The 21786-nt window shown below is 36.8% G+C and overlaps 1 protein-coding gene across 2 annotated transcripts in view; it reads right to left on the bottom strand.

The window, feature by feature from the left end:
* MEIOB (meiosis specific with OB-fold) overlaps positions 1-18612 on the bottom strand; it is a 28102-nt gene extending 9490 nt beyond the window's left edge. The window contains exons 1-7 of one of the 2 annotated variants that reach the window (XM_016136599.2): positions 18549-18612; positions 14312-14388; positions 12655-12712; positions 10454-10585; positions 5101-5173; positions 2695-2890; positions 450-550 (exon numbers count right to left, since the gene is read on the bottom strand). In XM_016136599.2, the coding sequence (XP_015992085.2) occupies positions 450-550; positions 2695-2890; positions 5101-5173; positions 10454-10585; positions 12655-12712; positions 14312-14380 (629 nt within the window). In that variant the 5' untranslated portion in view covers positions 14381-14388; positions 18549-18612. Of the gene's footprint in view, positions 1-449; positions 551-2694; positions 2891-5100; positions 5174-10453; positions 10586-12654; positions 12713-14311; positions 14389-18159; positions 18376-18548 lie in introns of those variants that run through there. The other variant, XM_036226072.1, reaches the window with a different exon arrangement.
* Between the last annotated feature and the right edge of the window lie 3174 nt (positions 18613-21786).

The following is a 21786-nucleotide window of genomic DNA, read 5'->3' as shown; positions in this document are numbered from 1 at the left end:
AGTGCTTCAGAATGTAACCCTGCCCTGCATCCAATACACAGGGAGTTCCACAGAACCCTGACTGTTACAATACTTGCTTTTCTATCATTTTTCTATGGCCTAGATCCAGGGTCTTACCCAAGGAATCATGGAAAGTCTGGCATGTTCATTATCAATGGGACCTAATAAGTCACCATTTGCTATAAAACAAAGTCCAATAATATACCAGTCACAGTGAGTCCATCTAAGCAATCCCATGCCACCTAAAGATCTCATTTTAAGGTAATTTTACAGCACAAATTGTAACAATTTGACATACAAGAGCAAGTTTTATTTTTTAAATATCATTCCTCTCCTATCATTAGGCCTCTCCTGATGTGAAATCCATCATCTTTTTGAAAAAATAAAAATGTTCTATCTTGGTCATAATAGCAGGGATTTTATAGTTTGAAATAGATATGGGAGATTACCATATCATTACAAAAGAAGACTCCATCTCATCAAAGAGTTTAACTTCACACCTCTGGCCATTTCTTCGGTCTGAAGTTGTAAAGTATTTTGGTTCCCCAACCTTAGAAATTAAAAGAAATCATTATTCTTCACTTGTAGAGACACCTAAATATTTGTCGATAGAAATACTCAAATGTTTACCTTTTAAAAAGCAAATTAGAAATATCACAATAGCAAGAATCACTAATATATCGGATGATGTAAAAGCATATTCTATCTCTAAACTAGGTGTATTAAGCTGAAGTTGTAAGTTACATGCTCCAATTGTAGAGAGGTACAGATATATGTGTTTTAAGTTAAGACTACAGGATTTTTTAAATATATCAGAACAAATGCTCCATGAGAAGCCCCTCGGTGGCATCTATGTGGACTCACTGAAAGTAGGAAGTACATCTGTGTATCCCCATTACTTAGCGCAGGGCCTGGCATGGAATCCATATGACCGGATGAACTCGGTCTCTGTGAGCTTCAGTGTCCTCATCTTGCTAGTGCAGGTATGGCTATCTATATCTCCGCTGTGCCTTCATAGGGATATAGTGGTGAGGATCAAATGAGGTATGTATGACACACCATCTGATTCGATCCACACTATGGGGTAAGAGTATCGTGGAGATGGAAGTGAACTCAGGGGCCCTTCTATCCCCCCAGGGGTTCTCAGATGGAACAGCAGGGACAGCTTCATAGCAATGGCCCAGCATGGACAATTAGCTGGCTACTCCCTAAGCCACTGTCACTACTGCACTATTGGCAGGGCTGAGCTCCATGGAAAGGAGCTGAGGAAAGACTCATAGCTACTAGCAGAAAAGTAAGATCTAGAAAGAAAGTTGGAGAAAAGAACAGCCAGACTATGAGAGAGGCTTGCCATATCATTAGCACACAAGAAAACTGTATGAAAAAGAGTTTTAAAGTAAAGAGACCTAAGCAGAGGTCAAAAGGAAGAGAGAACAGGTTAAATAAAAATGTGAAGAAAGGAAATGTAAGAGGGATGGAAGCAAAATGGGAGAAGGAAGGTAGTGAAAACAAAGAAATAATGTAATCCTACGAAAGAAGGTAACAGACTCATAGGGGTGGAGGTGGGGGGCATAAAAAAGCCGTTGCAGATTTTTGCTTATATTCATACTGAATTTTAGAAAATTCTTACTAAATTATAATATAATGACATTATATAGCATTGCAGGGAAATTGAGAGATCCTATCCTGCCTTTAAGTAAGATTGAATCTAAATTGCCCAGAAAGTGATTTCTCCTATTTTTCAAGATTATCATATTGAGTGTTTATTCTTCCATCCTGAATTATATTGAGTGTTCACTATATGGCAGGCACTTGTGCTAGGCTGAGGCTAGGGTGATTAACAAAGCAGACATGGCCTCTGCAGTCATGGACCTGTCATTAGCTATAGTTGACACTCTATCGGTCGATTATTTAATATAGAAAAGCAATTAGCAATTACTTACAACATTAACTAAGTCAATTTCCGTGTGTGTGTGTGTGTGTGTGTGTTGACTATCATCATTCCATACACTGAGGAACTGTTCTTGCCCCTTTAATTTTCTTTGTGTACTTTATTTTGTAAAACTTTACTTTGGAGGTCCACCTCTCAGTCCCTGTCAAGTAACTTGAGTCTAACACGGTTCAAAACTTGGGGCAATAGTTAAAGTAAGAGAGAGATGCTGATGGAACAGATAGTAAAACACCCTCGGAGCCCCACAGAATATTGTTCATCCCTGCTTTTCACCATGTGATGCCATGCAGCAGACCACCAGGCCCCTACTGCAGTATGGCGGGCATTCACACTCCCTCCCCCATCTCAGAAAGCTCTAAGAACATGCACAGAATTGATTCCCTGATTTATACAACTTACAGCCCTTTAAGGAACTTCATGGAAATCTTCAAGTCAATAGGTTTAGCTTTTCCATTTGTGTCTTTGTTTAAGCCAAAGTATGAAAAGCTCTCATATAGTTAGCAAATCATTTATGAGTATGTAGTGTATTTAACATTCAAGTACAATTTTATTTTGCTATTCATTCACAGACAAAATACTGCTTTCCCTTTAATGGGAAGTGATGTCATTTTCTTAATGCAGCTAACTACAGATCAAGGTATAAAGGAAAATTTACTCCAGCTGGTTATTACTTTCCAAATACAAATTAAGTGATAGAACTCCCCCGCCAAATTGAACTTGGCTTTGTTGAGGTTTTAACTTACCGACCTCACAGCTGCAAGCACATTAATAATTCTCCCATTAAGGCTGTGTCCATTTGCAACAATGTCACCCAGTGAATAATAATCACAAGACTCTTTAACAGGTAAGTGTATCAAAGAAAGTAACTTGGTGTCCACTTCACAACTGGAACAAACTTTCACTGTTGAGTGGCTCTCACTGAGCAATAGTTTACAGGCACTAAATTGTAAAACACACACAAGAAGTTAACATTAAATGATTTTCTAATAGAAAAATATTTCTAGGTTCACAGCTAAATTATTTTTTTTGTTGTAATTTAGGTTAAGACAATTTATAGCTTTTACTCTTAGAAACATTGAAAAATGTTAAAAATTTTTGTCTAAAATGTATTTTCATTAAGAAAATGTTCTGAGGACCAATTTGTGCCTGAGTGCTAAGCGTACTAGTTGTCTGACCTTGCCCAAGACACTGAACTTCGGTTTCTCTCTGTGTGAAAATAGGGTATAAAAGTACATGAAACCACAGCAGGGGAGGGGAAGGGGGGCGTGTTATCTGTATCTCTATGACACTGACTGCCCTGCCTATGGGCTTTAAATCAAGGACTATGCTTCACGTACTCTTGCAGTGCTCTGTATGGAGTAGATGCACAATATTAACACACTGAACTTAAATCAAGGAGCTCTTCCCCCTGTAGTCAATCAACTCCCTAGCCCCCTCCATGGAGCCTCTTTCCAGCCCTCTATTCCAGGCCTTCCTCTCTCTCCTCCCCCAATATTGCTTTAGGTGTTTACCTCATCACTTTTCACCAAACTATTGCACTCTCGCCACCTACAGTCTATCTTCCTTAGGTAGCCAAAGTGATCTTCCTAAACCACATATATGAATATATTATTTCCCAGTTCAAAGATCTTCCAGGCTAACCATCACCAAAGAATGAAGTTGGTACAATGAGCAAAGCTGTCTGTGAAGCATCTCTGCTTCTCTCTCAGGCTTCTCCTGCTGCTCCCCTGCCCTTGCCCTGTATCAGCCATATCAGACTACTAGCTATGAAATTGTTAGACAAAAAATATAGTCAAACATCAATAATTTCATATGGTTCAACCTACTATCAACCATTCTGGAAAAGGCCATGTTTGTTTCCTCTGCCAAGAAGGCTCTTCCCTCTCTCCTTCCCTCCCTCCATTCATTCATTCATTCATTCCATAAATATTTACTGAGAGCCTACTATGTTCCAGACCATAGTCTAGGTATGGGGGATAGTGGTAAAGAAGACAGATAAGACCTTTGATCTCATGGGGTTCATAGGTGTGAGAGGAGACAAACAATACAACTGATCAAATAGTCTCAGATAGTAATTAGGGTTCTGATAATAGCACAGAGCAAAGACCTACTAATGGACTGAAAGAGCTACGACAGACATCGAGTAGATAGGAAAGGTCTGAGGGGGTGACATTCAAGTAGGCACTTCAACGAGGAGAAGGAGCAAATATCCAAAGCTGGTGGGAGAAGACTGTTCTATGTAGAGGGAAATGAATGTGCAAATGCTGTTAGTGTAGAATGAGCCCAGGAAGTTCATAAAGTAAAAAAGAGTTCAGTATGGCTGGGGAGAAATGAGACCTGAGAGTCTGGGATAAAGTCAGAAAAATCAGTGGGAAGGGGTCAAAATGGGTGCATGTGTATATGTACTAGAGCCCATTGTGCCCTACCCAGAGCCCTTCACCAGCTTCACCGTTCTCTCCAGAACTGCTCTCAGCCAGAAACGCCTTTGAAGTTATATCCCTCTCCCACCCAGGAGTGGGAAGTGGATTGTACTCAATGACTTGTAAACACAATGTACAAAAGCTCAGCGCCCCGCCCCTTTAGGAGGTACTTCTCTAATATGCTCCTCATGCTCCAGAGCTCCCTCCTGAGTCAGGCTGAGCAAAGAGGCAGGTTCAGCTGGAGCCTAGTCTCCAGCTGAACCTGCCTCTTTGCTCAGCTTCCCCTCTGCACTATCTTTATAGGCTGCTCCTGAGAGCTCTCCTTCAACAGCTCACTCACACAAAAATCCTTCAGACTCTACTTACAGGGAACTGGAATTATCTTAAGATAGTAAGGCATGTAAGTAGAATTATATCTTGATATGAATAGATATATGTATGTGACATTTTAAGATTTTTCTTCTTACTGTTCACTCTAATGTGACTAGAGTCAAATTTTTATAAATCTGAGAATGAGAATCAAAGTACTAAAAACAAAGCCATTTTCATGTGATCCTATATTAAATTATTTCATAATCAAAAATAAATATTGTGATGAAGAATTAAAGTCCTAATTTTCAAATTGAAATACACACCTTTAGTAAGCTCTCTGCTAACCTGATACACAAAAATCCATTAGCAATGATCGCTTTAGTACAAAGCTTGCTAATCTTTGTATGAGATACTTACCTAGGAGTGGCAGGGCTGAATTTTTCTTCTCTTTCTAATTCCTTTCTTTGGATCAGGGGATTTTCAATGATCACTAAAAAAAACAGAGGGAAAAGTATAATGCTATTAAAAAAAAGTAACAGGATAAATAAAAAACAAGTGTACATAATAATGAACATTACAATGTTATTTCTAATTTCTAAGTTGGTGTTATATATCCTTCCCAATCATTTTCTTGTTTCACCATGAGAAACGGAATTCCAGTTAAATCTCCATTAACTTGATCCCAGATGCCATTTCTTATAAGAGCTTTGCATTTAAATCCCAAAATATGACACACATCAGTATTACTTTATTGATAAGGTACACTTAAGAATTGATTTGATTACAACATACCCTTCTATAAAACAGTTACTGATCTTCACCCAATTCACAGTTGTCCTTGGAAAACAATATTGGTGGAATAGGAAGAACAATGCAAAATCCAGGTCCTAATTTGAGCTCCACAATTAATAAGCTATGACTTAACATTTTAGGGTTTCTATTTCCTTATGGTCTACCATATGATTAGATTTTTCATGCTCTGTTTTTCTAATTACTCACACAACTAACTATTCCTGTCTTACAAATGAAGAAATTGAAGCTCACAGAGGTTAAATAACTATCTTGAGATTTTATATTTAGAAAGTAATAGAGCTAGAATTAGAATTGTTCTGATTCAAAATCTGTACTCTTTTCCCTCTACCACACTAAAATCTTATTTAGATTTATAATAATCAAATTTATGCTTTTAAAATCCCTTATCTCATTCATCCTCACAATCGCTATCAACATATATTTTAATACCCAAATATATTTTTAGCTCTGTCTACCTAATGTTTTGGCATTTATCCAAAAATGTTTCTAACTGCTCTGGGCCCTGTGATATCTGCAAAGTTTTCTGCCTTCAAGTCCATATGTTCGATTACCTTATTATTCAGTTAGAGAGACACTACATATAACCCTGGAAATTAATAATACAAGGCAATATATGATTAGGTGCTAAATAACTGGCTGCTTGATACTGCGGTATTGGAGAGTAGTAGTTTAATTATCTGCATTATTTTTTCCCTTCTTTTTTCTACCATGAAAGAGAGCTGGTTATATATGCTTTCTTATTGCTTATATGAGGCTAGACCTGTCATCTAGAGTGACTAAGTTCTATACTTTATACCAGGCACATTATCTCATTTGACATTCACAAGAATATATAGGGTATTAATTCGTAATGGAGGCCCAACAAGATTGAGAAATTTTCTCAAAGCCACAATATGAATAAATGTTGGAACTAGGATTTGTTTTCAAAGTCCTTGTTCTTTTTTGTTACACTACACTGTACCAAAGGGATATTGGGGTGGGAAGAGGATGCAAAAAATTTTCATATTTTAGACTAAAAGTTTCTTTAAAAATTAATATGAATCATGGGGGATTTCTAAAATAGGTCTTCAACAACATCTAGTTCTTATTCAGGGCCATCTCACCTAAAATTGCCCTCTCTTTCCCCTTAAATAAGGGAGGGCAATCAGCCTATGCCAACATATAACTATAGTGTTATGCCTCTTTTTAATTTGGAGGTATGCTTGGATCCAGTTATGGCTGCCAAAGGCTTTAACACAGCCAACCAACCTGTAGCTGAGCTTTACTGAATAATAGAGCCACACATCAAAATCACAGGGTACAGGAAATGAATGGTCCAGGACATAAATGGAAACTTGCATGAGACTGAGCATCATCAAAATCAATGCTGACCAACATAAATGATTACAAGGTGATATTCAGTCAATGGTCACAGGATATCACACATATGTCACACATAGACAGCAAGTAGACACAAGTAACTAATTCAACAAACCCTTCCTACCCTCCTCATAAATCTGATACAGTATATAACTATTATTATCTTGCCAAACCCCCAAAATAATACTAATTATACAATATTACATATGACCCTCCTGTCCACCACACACAACTAAACAAGTTCAAGAGTGGAATAGCATTAAAAGTCTAGTAACTAAAGCCATTGAACAGAAAACATCCCATCCCTTAAACAAGCATGCAACTTTAGTGAATCATTTTTCCTTAGACAGCTACCCTGCTAGATGTTCAATTTCCTTATAACATGGAACAACTGCATACCCATAAATATTAAGACTAACTCTCTCATCACTCACACCTTGCCCAGTTAATTTAGCTTAATAAATAGAGCAAGACACTGAAATACCTAGATGAGTATGCTTACTCCATAAACACATAGGTTTGGTCCCAGCCTTTGTATTAATTCTTGGTAAAACTACACATGAAAGGTATCTTCACCCCAGTGAGAATGCCCTGGAAATCAGCAGTCCTCAACCTTTTTGGCACCAGAGACTGGTGTTCCTGAGAATCTAATGCCTGATGATCCGAGGTGGATCTGAGGCAGTGATGCTAGTGCTGAGGAATGGCTGCAAATACAGATGGAGCTTTGCTTGCCCACCACTCACCTCCTGCTGTGTGGCTCAGTTCCCAACAGGCCACGGACCAGTACTGGTCTATGGCCCTGGGGTTAAGGACCCGGCTATAAATCACAAATGATTAAAAGGAACAGGCATCAAGCACACTTAAATATAGCTCATAACACCTAACTTAACCACGCCCCGACGAGAAACAGCAGTGATAAAAATTAAGCCATAAACAAAAGTTTGACTAATTTATACTAATCAAAATAAGGGTTGGTAAATTTTGTGCCAGCCACTGCAGTCATACAATTAACCCAAATTAACAGACATCTGCATAAAGTATGTCAAAGAATCCCCAAACAATAAAGTTAAATATCAGCTAGGCTGTCAAAAGCCACAGCTCAGACAAAAATAAGCAAGAAAAGTAACTTTAAAATATCTGACTACATAATAGCTAAGACAAACTGGGATTAAATAGCTTAGCCCTAAACTTGTATAGTTTAAATAATAATATTTTTTGCCAAAGTATACTAGCAATAGCTTAAAACCCAAAGGACTTTGTAGTGCTTTATATTCCTTTAGAGGAATCTGTTCTATAATTAATAAACCCAGATAGACCTTACCAACCCTTGTAAATACAGCCTATATACCACCATCCTCAGCAAACTCTACAAAGGAACTATAACAAGCATAACTAGTCAACATAAAAATATTAGGTCGAGGTGTAGCTTATGAGTTTGAAAGGAATGGGCTAATTTTCTAGTTCAAGAACACCAACATATTAATGAAAGTTCCTCTGAAACCAAGAACCAAAGGAAGATTTAGTAGTAAATTAAAAATAGAGAACTTAATTGAATTAGGCCATGAAGCACACACCACCCATCACCCTCCTTAAATATCAGAACATAACCCAAACTCTATTTACAAATGTTTATACATATAAGAGGAGATGAGTCGTAACCAGGTAAGTGGACTGGAAAGCGCACTTGGACAAATCAAAGTGTAACTTAGGTAAAGCACCTAGTTTATACCTACGAGAATTCATGCCAAATGACTGCTTTGAACTAACATTAGCCTGAACCACATTAAACCCAACTTCTATGAATAATTAAAACAAAAGCCAAATTTACCTAAAATTAAAAGTATAGGAGATAGAAATTTTACCTGGTGAAATTACCGTAATGTAATACTGAAAGACAAATTAAAAGTAATAAGTAGCAGAGCTTACCCCTTGTACCTTTTGCATAATAATTTAACTAGAATAACTTAGCAAAGAGAACTTAAGTTAAGCAACCTGAAGTCATATGAGCTATTTATAAGCAGCTTTACAGAGCAAACTCATCTATGTGGCAAAATAGCAGATTTATAGATAGAGGTGAAAAGCCTACCGAGCCTGGTAATAGCTTGTTCTCCAGAATAGAATTGCAGTTCAACTTTAAACCTTACCTAAAAATATAACAATTCAAATGTAGGTTTAAATTATAATCTAAAAAGGCACAGCTTTTCAGACACAGGATACAATTTTACTAGAAAGAACAAATGATACCACAGTTGGCCTAAAAGCAGCCACCAATTAAGAAAGTGTTTAAGCTCAATAACCCGATTGTCTTAATCCAAATAATAAATACTAACCCCTATCCTAATACTAGCCTATTCTACTATTAAGTAGAAGAACTACTGTTCATAAGAGTAACAAGAACAATTTCTACCTGCACAAGCTTATATCAGAACAGATAATCCACTGATAGTTAACAAAAAAATAAATACAACAATAGAACACTTATTGGACGAACTGTTAACCTAACACAGGCATGCATCCAGGGAAAGATTAAAAAAAGTAAAAGCAACTTGGTAAACACAAGCCCTGCCTGTTTACCAAAAATATCGCCTCTAGCATCTCAAATATTAGAAGCACTGCCAGCTCATAAAATTTGAATTTTCTCCACTCTACTTTTGAGTGCCCAAAGTTACACAAGGCATTCAATTATCGTCAGGCTTGATCTTGTTAAGATGACAGAAACTTTCTTCCATATCAGTTCTATACCAAATCTCATCAAAAATTCAAGTATCATCTTTTATCAGAATCTATTTAGCAGCCTTATTACAAAAACAATAGGGATTTATATAAACTGAAATATGAAATAAACCAAAGATCATAAAGCTATCTAGTAAAAATAGGTGACTATCACGCTTGTATGTTTCAAGTAATAATGCTGAATGTCTTGTATTATGCTTTTAATGCATGACTTTTTTCTGATAAGGTTCTTGAGAATTATAAATTGGGTCTTAAAGTAGTCTCCCTTTGTCCATGGATTTTCTTTCCACGGTCTGTTACCCAAAGTCAACCAAACTCCGAAAATAGCAAATAAAAAATTTTAAAGGTAAACAATTCATAAGTTTGAAATTGTGTGCTGTTCTGAGCAGCACAATAAAATCTTGAGCCATCCCATGCTGTCTCTCCGGGGATGTGAATCATCCCTGAATCTAGCATTCCCAGGCTGTATACATTCTCCCACTATTAGTCACTTAGTGGTGTCCTAATTATTATATCAGCTATCAGATATTTTGAGAGAGGGTCCACATTCACCTGTTATTGCAGTATATTTATTACAGCATATAAATGTCTTGTTATTAGTTATTATTGTTAATTTCTTACTGAACCTAATTTATAAATTAAAACTTTATCATAGGTACATGTGTATAGGAAAAAAACATAGTGTATGCATATATGGTTTGATCTGCAGTTTCAGGCATCCATCCAATGGTGGGCCTTGGAACTTATCTACTGTGGATAAGTGGAACTACTGTATTTCATTTTGACTGACTCAGTATAGTCACCACAAACATATCACAGGAAAAATACTATAATAGAAACAGTTTAAGAATAAATGCCAACTTACCACACGTGCCAACCCTAAAGCTGTTAGAAAGTGATCTGATATAAACTTCGTCACCCCAGGATGTTGCATTTATAAAATGGGTTGGTGAATCACGAATGGTGAAACTGAAAGTGTACCTTTCCGAGCCAATATCTGAGGGAAAACCAATGCTTTAATTTTTCAAGTGAAATATTTAATTGTAGTTTTGAACAAATATTATTAAGATAATAAAAATAAACACATAGTATAAAACATTACATCAGATATAAATTCTGTAAAAGTTATGTTCTTATGAATTCGAAAGCTGCCAAAGTAGATAATCATCTCACTATTGACTCCTCTTTTCCCTTTCCTCAGTTGTCTGTGCATTTCCAAGGAAATGACACATAGGCTTGAACCATCCATATATTAGCTTAAATTCTCCATTTCTTTCTTGTTACTGTTTTATTTAACCTAAGTCAATTTCAGATCTAAATTAAAACAAACGTGTGCTACTAAATGGCACCACTAGGGGTCAGAAAGTACATTTTTTTCTAAAATAGAATTTCTATTGTTTTTGCTAACTAAAAAAGTAATACAACCTTACATACATATACAAATTATAGACATCTACTGAACTGTAATTAGTGTTTACCTCTGGGGCGGGGACTGGGATGGGAAGAGTTGGAGATTAAATGAAGAATTTTACTTTTCAACTCTCTGACCTTCTATACTGTTTGAATTTTTAATGAAAATATATTAATTATATTTTTCTTATTTGTATATTTGTTTAAGTCAGTAAGCACATTTTCTCCAAAAAAAAACACTGTACATATAATCATAAAACGTCATCAAACACTACAGAAGTGGTCCCCTACATCACAGTCTGATGGTGAAAATTATATTTCATCATTTAATTTTGGCAAATATTTAAATACTGACTTTTTTTCTAATTCAGTTAGGAAAAGTTATCCCTTTTAGAGCTTAGAAAATTCAGCCCTTTTAGAGGTTAGAAAACAGACATACAGAATTTCTCAAACTAGTCAAATGATACTTCTGATCTAAGTAATTATGATAAAGACACAAACAAGTATGGATAGGAGATAACGTCTTTGCTATTTACTTCAAAAATAATAACATAATATTATTTAAAATAAAACAAAAATAAAGGTACCTATCACTATAACATAAGTCATATAACAGTCATTATTACTCAGGTGATTCAAACAAAATGTCTTCTATCAAAATTATTAGCTGACTAGAGCTCTGATTCCCTCAAGCTATACAGAAGCACTTACACTGTAACATTTAATAAACACCACTGATACTTTAAAAGCTCATAGTAGTGAGTTGCTAGTTTTGGCATGCTATATTATAACTACAAAAGTTTGAAGGTGAGTTGGTTTTAAAAATCCAGTTTTAGTCTTGGATAGTTTCCATAGTCCTAAAACTTTTGCACAGTTCAACCAACTCAATAAGAACCATTAAAGCCAAAGTTAACTGTATTTTCCACAAATGAAAATGAATTTTTTCACTGAATTGCCTGGTTGTTTGAGTTAATATGTAGATATTGTTGTCATACTTCTCTCCCTCAACAGTACTCTACCATGACATATCCCTGCTGGAAAACCTCCTTCTTTATCACTTTGTCTTGTTGAGATTTGCCTGTGTACCTATGTCTCTCAGGCTGAAAGTGATAGTTTAACATAGAGGTCTTATTATGGGTCATATACCCTTACTGGTATGAGCTCATTTCATTCTTACACAAGCTTTATTTATTTATTTCACAGCTACATATAGGACCGATTTCAGATCACTCAGTGACTAAGTGAGCTCAATCAATCTAGTTCCAAGTCCATACCCTCGACACTATGACACTTGAAGATGATATGAGACTACAGTTGCCCTCTGCTACCTTCATGCTGGTCTTTACACAGTGGAAGTACTCAATAAATACACACTGATACACATTAGTAAGCAGACTAATTTAACAAGCTATTTCGGCATTGTATATACAAGTCTTTAAAATTGTTTGAGCAATATCAAATAAAATCAATAAAACAAATTTTAATATTCTTACACATACAACCTTAAATTGAGTACTTTACCATACAATAAGGAACATGGCCATTTCTGTTAAGGTGTTAAACAGGCATGAAAAATTTAATCACTTAAATATACTTTATTGTAGTCATAAGTAACAATTGATGAAAAATGAAGCAAAGAGTTAAACAGAACTCAGCTTTTTCTGTCTGGAAAGCCTCTGATATCTGTTTTCCCAATAACTATACCGATTATTTTCTGAAAAACAAAAAGGTTATTGAAGATGACTATTAAACACAGATGTAGATGGTAAATTTAATTTCATGGGCTTGTTATATTTTACTGGCTCTAATGTACATTCTGGACTCGGAACCATTTATATGTATTTATCCAGACAAATATCTAAAAAAACTTCATAAATGTTCAATTCCACAAGGAATAGTACAAAGTAACAAAACAGTTAACTGCTATTGCAAATAAAATCATTTAAGACTTAGTGTGTTTTTATTTTATTTTCAATCACTAGGTGGAGCACATTAACTGCTCTATGCTATAGATCCTTACTGAATTCATTCAAAGCACATGTATAATGCAATTTAATTTGCCATGGTCTTCAAAGCTTTCTTTTATGTAGGGTTTTCTAACAGTCCACATAAAATTGCTTAGCTTCTTAATCCAAACATGCTGGACAGTAATATAAATTAGACTGCAACAAAACTTATTGCTGCTAATAAATCTAAGCTCTAAAGCCCTAGATCTCAAATCTTAAAGTTATTAACATCTTAAAAATTTTAATGTTCTCTTTAGTGACTATCAAAGAAAGATTAAATATTTTAAAAGTGATTTAAGAAATAATTACCTTTTTCTGAAAGGATAAACCTAATTTATATTATTAATTCTAGCAACCGATTTTAACCTTGTAATAATCTGTTGCATTTAAAATACATTCACGTTTTTAAGACTGCCATATCCTAGCTAAGTTATTAACTAGTCTTATTACATTTAGACGCACTGCTATTATTTCTTAAATTCCATATACATGCTGATCTCACAAAACTTTGTTGGAAAAACACAACTAATGGAAATATTGAGTAAAACTTTCTCATTCAAGAGGCAATTAGTAACAGTTCACCTTTCAAGAAAAAACTACAACAGCAATAATTATTTTAACAGTAATAAACTTCTCATTGCGAATTATTAGTTACATATAAATTTATCCCATTTTTAAAAATCCAAATGTAAACAGTTGACTACTCAGGGGCAGGGAAAGTAAGAGTGTGACAACTGCTTTATGTAAGTTCTTCACCTTGGGGATGATTTCACCTATGTTTCTTTTAAATAAATAACAGTCTTGGTATATTTGAAATTATTGCATTCTCTCACAATCCCTTCCTCCAAAATGAATTTTCATATAATCATTTCAGAAATATACCTATTGTGTACCTTTATATCATAAAAGCAGCATAATGACAAGTGTTTAAGTCTATGACTTGGATAATTTAATTAGAAAATAGATATTGCTGAATGAAAATATATTAATTTTACAATGCTAAATTTGAGTGGTTATTAAATATTTAATTAAAATAATATAAACACATTTTGGATCATTTTGAACAGCTTCTAGTCATATCTGCAATTTTCTACTCTACAAAACTAAAGTGAGACTAATATTCATTTAGCTGGCATAAATACAAAGAAGTTTAGGGGTACTTAATATCTAACAATTATACTAATGCAATGAGTACCTGTATATTTGTCAATTATTCAAGCATGTGTTAAAAGAATCAACATGTTGACATATTACGACATAAAATTTCATTATAGAACCACCAAACCACTATTATCACTGAAACTTACCAGATTAGCCATATTTGGATGCAGATCTGAAAGTGTAGTGAAGGTCTTTGATGCAAAGAAGTTTGCCATACTTTTATCTGCATTTTAGAAAATATAATTTAGATGCATAAATAACTGAAATGAATCATGGAAAATTCCAAGATTAAAAAAAGAATTTTTTTAGGAAAGCATTGGATATTTTATTCATTTTTTGGTAAAATGTTTTATTACAATAGTAAAATGTAAGTTCATACAGAGTCAACCTGTATAAAACATGTTTTAAAATGTCCTTTTATAGTTTTGAATATTGTTAGGTTTCACTTTTTAACTCCATTTTCCCAAAATGGAAAATTTTAACAATTTTTGAGCACTCTACAAATTTAGAGTTTCAGATGAAAGATGACTCAATGGAACATTTGTGGATTTAAATACTTATTAGCATAAAGCCTACTTTTAAAATATATCAAAACTCTATTGTAAATGCCTCAAGTCATGCATTTGGTTAACACCGTGTGGGGATAAGTGGTGACTTTAACCTCACCTCTAGATGGTAAGCTCCATGTAGGCAGAGGTGGTGTCTAAGATATTTTTATGTGTGTATTTCAACACTACCTTGTACATAAAAAGCACTCAATAAATATCAAGTGAATGAAATGGTGGCTTGTCCCTCAGTATTACCACTATAAAAAGTTTTAGTGTAGTTAACAATTGTCAGCTACACCAAACTAGCAGATTTACTCGACTTTATTTTATAATACACGGCCTTTTAACTGTAAACATCCTCACCTACAGGCTTTGCTTTCAGGACACGCCTGTAATAGGTTTCAGGAAGCCTGTGAAGTTAGTGAAATATGATTTTTAATTCCCGTATCATTAGTTTGTAATCAAGTGTTTTGACATTATTGAGCTTTAGTTTCCTCATTCATAAAATGTGGATATATCTACCCTAAAAGGTTATGAGAATTTGAAATGTACATAAAGTGCCTAGAAGTTCACAGACTCTCAACAGATTAGAACACTATTTTTCATTCTTATCCAATGCAATGATTTCTGTATTAGAGGCCCTCTGGTGCCAGAAAAAATGTACTGGAATTAAGCAGTTAGTTTCCCACTCATTCTTTGGCCTGGTCTGATCTGGATCACTATGCAATTTCGGTCTCTGAAATACTTGCCAAAACTTGACAGATTCATTCATTCATCCATCCATTCAACAAGCATTTACTGAAAGTCCAAAGTGCCAGACCCTTGAGGTTGGAGAGGATGAACTATTCCGTAGCTGGATTATGTATAAAAACAGTACCCACCTACATGCTAAATGAGTTCTTCAAATTATTACCTCTTAATGTCTCTTAGTGGTTTGGTCACTGACTTATGTGATATCCCATGAACTCTCTGAAGTTTCTTTAATTTCCACTATTATTCAAAATATATGGTGATATATTTTAGTGTCTGTCTACAAAGAAATGACAACTTGCTTTCCTATCTGGACATTTTGGGAAATATAAAGTTAACATAATACTAAAAAAAAAAAAAGTTAACATGAAATAAAGACTATGTTAATACAGAGATTACATCATTCATCAGCAACTACTGTCCCTTCTACTTCCCAAATATATTTTAAATGTCTTTTCTCCATCTCCAATGCCATCTCCTCAGCTCAAGACTCAGTCATTCCTTACCTAAAGTATTGCAATCACCTACCTGGTTTACACTTAGTTTACTCATTTAACACATGTAGGTTGAGTGTCTGATATGTATCAGGCCCTGAATCAGTATGGGGTAGCGCTTGGGCTGGTCCCCACCCAGTGGGGAGCAGGAATGTAGGGGGCAATTGCCACAAACTTTGCTGACCTTTTTTTTTAGGGCTAGGAAGGAGTGTGTATGTTTGTGTCTCCCGTGTGTGCTTTCAATTCCTGTCGACGGAACAATTATTCATGGAGACCTGTGTGCCAGGTACTAGTGCCCCGGAGCTACCTCAGACTCTTGCCATCAAAAATTTATATTACCATCTACTTGTCAACCCTGACACTTCTCCTGACTGCCCAGATCCAAATCGACTTTCATCAAATCCTGTCAATTCTCCCTATTTGTTGAATCTGATCACTTCCCATTTCTTTGTCCTGCTTCCACTCTCTGCTTCCACTTTTGCTTCCTCCATCTCTTCTCCACATGAGAGAATTCTTTTAAAACTTAGATCATCTCTTCCTTGCTTAAAAATCTTCCAATCACACAACAAATTAAATCTAAACTCTTTGCTATAGTCTTGCAATGCCCAGCTAGTCTGGCCTCTGCCTATCTCTTTATTTCATATCACTTCATTTCATATTATATATCCCCACTTGGATAACCACTCTCCGGTCATACTAGCTGCTCTCCTTTCCTCAAATAGGACCTGTGGCCTTGGCATATGCAGTTCCCTCTCCCTTGAGTACCCTCCCTAATCCCACCTTCAGATTCTCAAGACAGGCTCCTCAGCATTCTTTGAGTCTCTAAAAGAAGCCTTTCCTACTACCCTATGTCAAGAATCCCCCAGCCTCTATTTCCCCTCTTAGCATTCCTAATTCATAATTGTTGCTTGTTTACTACTGTCTTTCTGCTCATTAGAAGGTTGGCTCCATGATAACAAAGCTGTGCCTTATCTTGTCCCCTATTGTGTCCTACAGTGCCTAGTTTAGTGCCTCATGCATAGTACCTGCCAGTTATGTGTTAATGAGTCCTGAAATCAATTTGATTTGCAATTTGAAAATAATATTTCTACAATTAGATTTTCAGATAGAATTTTAGTTAACAGCTCATTTTACATTTATATCAACTAGTTAAATTATGGGAACAAGTTGAGTTTATATCTTGCTATTCTAGACAACTGAAGCTTCCAAGGAGTGCAATGGTGATGTTCCTGTAACTGTCTCATTCTATAGACTGGTGAGGGTTTAGACTACTACAAAGGTCTTCTTTATGCAGTCATTTTTGTACATGGAACACTCTCCATCCTCTCATCACAAACCACAGACGTTGTGACAAACTTTGGTAAAATTGGTCACTTCTCTCATGGAGGAAACTATATCGTTTAACTATCTCTATTAATCCAATTCAAAAAGGTCATCTTTACTCTGCTGCATCAATGGGAACGCCACAAGTCTTGCATCATGAAATTCTAGCTGACTTCCAAAACACCGTGAGATGTCCATTAGAAAACTGGCCTGCTAGCCATCATGCTGAAGAATTCCACATCGTAGAGACAGAACACTTGTTGGTAACCTTTCAAGGTAGTTTCAAATTTTCTAACTAAATACTGCTTTAAAAGAAAGAGAAAACTGCATGACCTGCAGTCAAATACCATTTTCTAAAGTTTATCATTTCATGCCCTCCTCAGACGTTTGCACCTTACAGATGACAAGTCCACACTCAGCAGTTCTAAGACAGGGCTCTAAAGCCCTGGTCCCTTAAAACCGTGGGTAACATACGACTGACTCTCAGTTCATTGGAGAATGTATTTTTATGATTCCAACTCTGTCATCCTGGAAAAGGCCAAACTGTGGAGCCCTAAGAAGATTCGGGATTCCTAGCGGTGGAGTAAGGGAAGGATGTGTAATGGAAGGAGGGGTGTCTAGGGTAGTGACACTCCTTTGTGGGGCCCTGTCACCGTGGGCACGTGTTCTGACGCATTTGTGGGACCCACAGACTGTCTAACCCTAAAAGTCAACCCTAACGTAAGCCTCTGGGTGTGGAATGTGTGTGCCTATTTTATACGTTGACGACACAGACGCGCCTGTCGGCGCACATTCACAAAACGCGTTCCACACGGTTCCACAGGACACGCGTATTTGATGGAACGCTGTCCCCTCGGATTCCGACTGTGGGAGACCGACCTCCTTTCGTCGGTCCGTCCGCTTCACAGCCGCCGCGTCGCACACACCCCAATCAGCCGGCTTCCGAGGGCGCAGAGCCACGGGGGAGCAGTGGGTCAGCCAAAGACTGAACCGGGCCTCGCCTTCGAGGCCACCCCACCCACGCCGCAGCAGCTGGGAGGTCTCCCAGTCCGCGGACGACACAGCCCGGAGCCCCGCCCTCAGGAGCCCAGGAGAACCCGTGGCCTACCGCCCCCCACCCGCCGCAGCGACAGGGCCGGGCCTTCGCCTCAGCGGTCCGCGCCCGCCACTCGCCCGAGCGCGCCCCCAGCCTAACCGCGGCCCGCCACACAAAGGCCGCTCCCCGCCACCTCTTCTGCCGGGCCGCGCCCGCAGCTTCCCCACAGCACCTTCGGCCCACACAGCAGCAGCGAAACCACCACAGCGGAGTGATCGCCGCGCGACCGTTAGCGCCGGCCCCGCCCCGCGTGCCCGCCTCCGACTCCGCCCACGTGTAGACTCCGCGCCGGCCCCGCCCCTCACGACTCCGCCCTCGCCCCGCCCCTGCGTGCCTTCTCTGTCCCTGCGCTGCCCGGTTCCCTTTGGCCGACTAGGGGCTGCCGCGGTTGTCTGGAGTCCGGGTGGTGAGAGGGGAGACTCGAGGAGACTGGTGCTTCCTTTTTCTTTACTTTCCTGGAGTTCCAGACTGGAGGGCCGTACGAGGATCTGAGAATCAGGAGCCCGTTAAGATGCTAGGGTTTTTTTTCTGTTGAAACATGTCAAATACAGAGAACGTTGCTATAGAAAAGTGAAGCAACCGAGTACACACACGCAAGCGTGTGCAGGTGAGACTCGGGAATTTGAACCAGATGGTGGCTGTGTCACCTCAGTAACCTAGCTGTGATCTTGCAAGACGTTCTGGTGGGGACATGTGGGTCAAGTGTAGCCGGGATCTCTATCATTTCTTATGCTGCATGTGCCTCTGTAATTACATCAATTAAAATAAGAAAGTACACAGAAGAGAGACAAGTGCACAATTACTGGTAAGGCTTTAGAAGGGGATTGGATGCTGATGTAGATCCTGATCACCAGTTGAAGAAATGTGAAGGAAGGCTAGGCTGCTAGATCAATAAGACATTTTCCTGATTATACTATTTATATCATTGCAGTTATAAATATAGACTGCATATATAATTAGATGTGCTAACCAGACATTTGTTAGCTCTTCATGTTTTTAATTACTATCATTTGGAAATCTTAATCTAATGACTTACAAATTAATTTCTATGAGAGCATTAATCAGGGGCAAATAAGATACAACTAAATCCATTAAATTTGTCATCAACTACTGTCCACCTGTAGCATTATTTAAATTATTGAGCTTCTCATACAACTAATAAAAAAATAAACAATCTGATCAAAAAATGAGAAGAAAACATGAAGGGCCATTCCTCAACAGACATATGAAAAAATACTCAACATCATTAACCATCAGGGAAATGCAAATTAAAACCACAATGAGATACCACCTCACACCTCTCAAAATGTCTATCATCAAAAAGTCAACAAATAACATGTATTGAAGAGGATGTGGAGAAAAGGGAATCCTTGTGCACTGGTGGTGGGATTGCAAATTGATGTAGCCACTATGGAAAACAGCATGAAGATTCCTCAGGAAAACTAAAAATAGAGCTGCCATGCAACCCAGCAATTCCACTTCTGGGTATTTATCTAAAGAAGACAAAAACACTAATCTGAAAAGACACATGCACTCCTATGTTCTTTGCAGCATTGTTTACAATATCCAAGATATGGAAGCTACCTACGTGTCAATCAAGAGATGAATGGATAAAGATGATGTTAAATACACACACACATATATGCACAATGGAATATTAGCAATAAAAAAAGAATGAAATCTTGTCATTTGAAACAACATGGATAGACCTATGGGGTATTACGCTAAGTGAGATAAAGACAAATACTATATACTTTCACTTACATGTGGAATCTAAACATAAAATGAAACAAATGAACAAACAAAACAAAAACAAACACAGAAATAGAGATCAAACTGATGGTTGCCAGAGAGAAGAGGGTGGGGAGATGGGTGCCAAAGACGAAGCGGGATATAGTCAATAATATTGTGATAAGTTTGCACATTGATGGACGATTACTAGACTTGTGTTGATTACATTGTAAGGTACATACATGTCAAACCACTATATTGTAAGCCTGAAATTAATGTTATTGTATACCAACTGCATTTTTAAATTTTTAATAAATAAAAATAAATTTTGAGCTCTTTTTAAAAGGAAAAACAACTGGTATTTTTTATACAACTGTATCTTACAAAAGAAAAATACAATAACAGGCAAGTTTTATATTATTATCAAAACGTAGTTTTTAACTTTCCTCATTAGTTACTTTTTTATTTCCAAAATCATAATGGAAAGCAAAATAAAGTACCTACATTCCCATCATTTCAAATTTAATAGAGAAAGCTTTAAGATTTTTTCCATATTATTTTCCAGTCTTTGGCTTTAAAAGAGTATATCTTAATGTTTCCAAAAGAATGGACTGGCATTCTAAATTGGTTTTAAAGGGAAAAAGCAGGTGTAAAAATAGTTTGCATGCATTTTTCATTTCAGCCTTAGTGAGGGAATGTAATCTTAAATTTTTGTTTGTATTTTTTCACATTTTAGTAAATTAATTTTTGCTGAAAGATATCTAAGAATAAATAATCATAGTCAGCCTCATCAGGATACAACAGGCTTTTCATAAGACATGCTGCTTTGAAACACAAGCCAAAAAGAATAGGATTATTGATAACAATAATGAAATTGAGAACCCCTCACTGTGTAAAAAATTTATTTCTTCCATTATTTATAACAATTCTGTGGACTTGGTTTGTTCTTAACAGTAGAATTGACTTGTCAATGCATTTTGGATGGATGAGAACAGGAACAAGGACAAGAAATGCCTAGGCTTGCCAGTTGATGTAGAAGTCAAGGGTGAGTGAACAAAGGTCAGAGCCAAAATAGCTTGTGTGTCTGGATAAAGAAATGGTATGAGGCTATACCCGCCACCTCCCAGAAACACTCCATCTGTCAAACCATCTAGGAGCATGTCACAAGGGGTGACAGGGAAAATATATAGTAATCAACTTCACACATACTAATCAGTAGGAAAAATTTTAAGTTATTTTAATTAATTACAAGACCACTTTTTCTTTATTTAACAACAAAATAACTTTTCTAAAGTTCATCCTGTGATTATAATATCCCTCCCAGGAGCTGAACTACTGATACATCAATTACTAGTTTCACTCTCCACTCCTCTGTCTATTGAAGAACTAGCCAACATTTAAATAGATTGTAGATGTGCTAACATTTACAAATATTTGTGTGAGTTTTGCAAAAGTTTGGAGAAAAAGAGTGAGGTAACCTGTGAGTGGGTTTAGAAGAACTAGTTATGAAGATCAAGTTTAGGAACTAATTGAAGCAATTTAAGAGCTACTGGAGAAAATGAGAGGAAACAGAAGAGACAAAGAGTAAAAATGATATTTGGGGGATGCTAGATTCAGGAAAGGTTGAAGAAGCTCTGGAAAAGAGAGACTGCATGAAAAACAAAGCAGTAGAAACTCTG

Source organism: Rousettus aegyptiacus, unplaced genomic scaffold (assembly GCF_014176215.1).
Source record: "Rousettus aegyptiacus isolate mRouAeg1 unplaced genomic scaffold, mRouAeg1.p scaffold_m13_p_8, whole genome shotgun sequence".
Classification (NCBI taxonomy): Eukaryota; Metazoa; Chordata; class Mammalia; order Chiroptera; family Pteropodidae; genus Rousettus; species Rousettus aegyptiacus.
The sequence above is the reverse complement of the archived record's forward strand: the minus strand, read 5'-3'. Positions and strand labels throughout refer to the sequence as shown.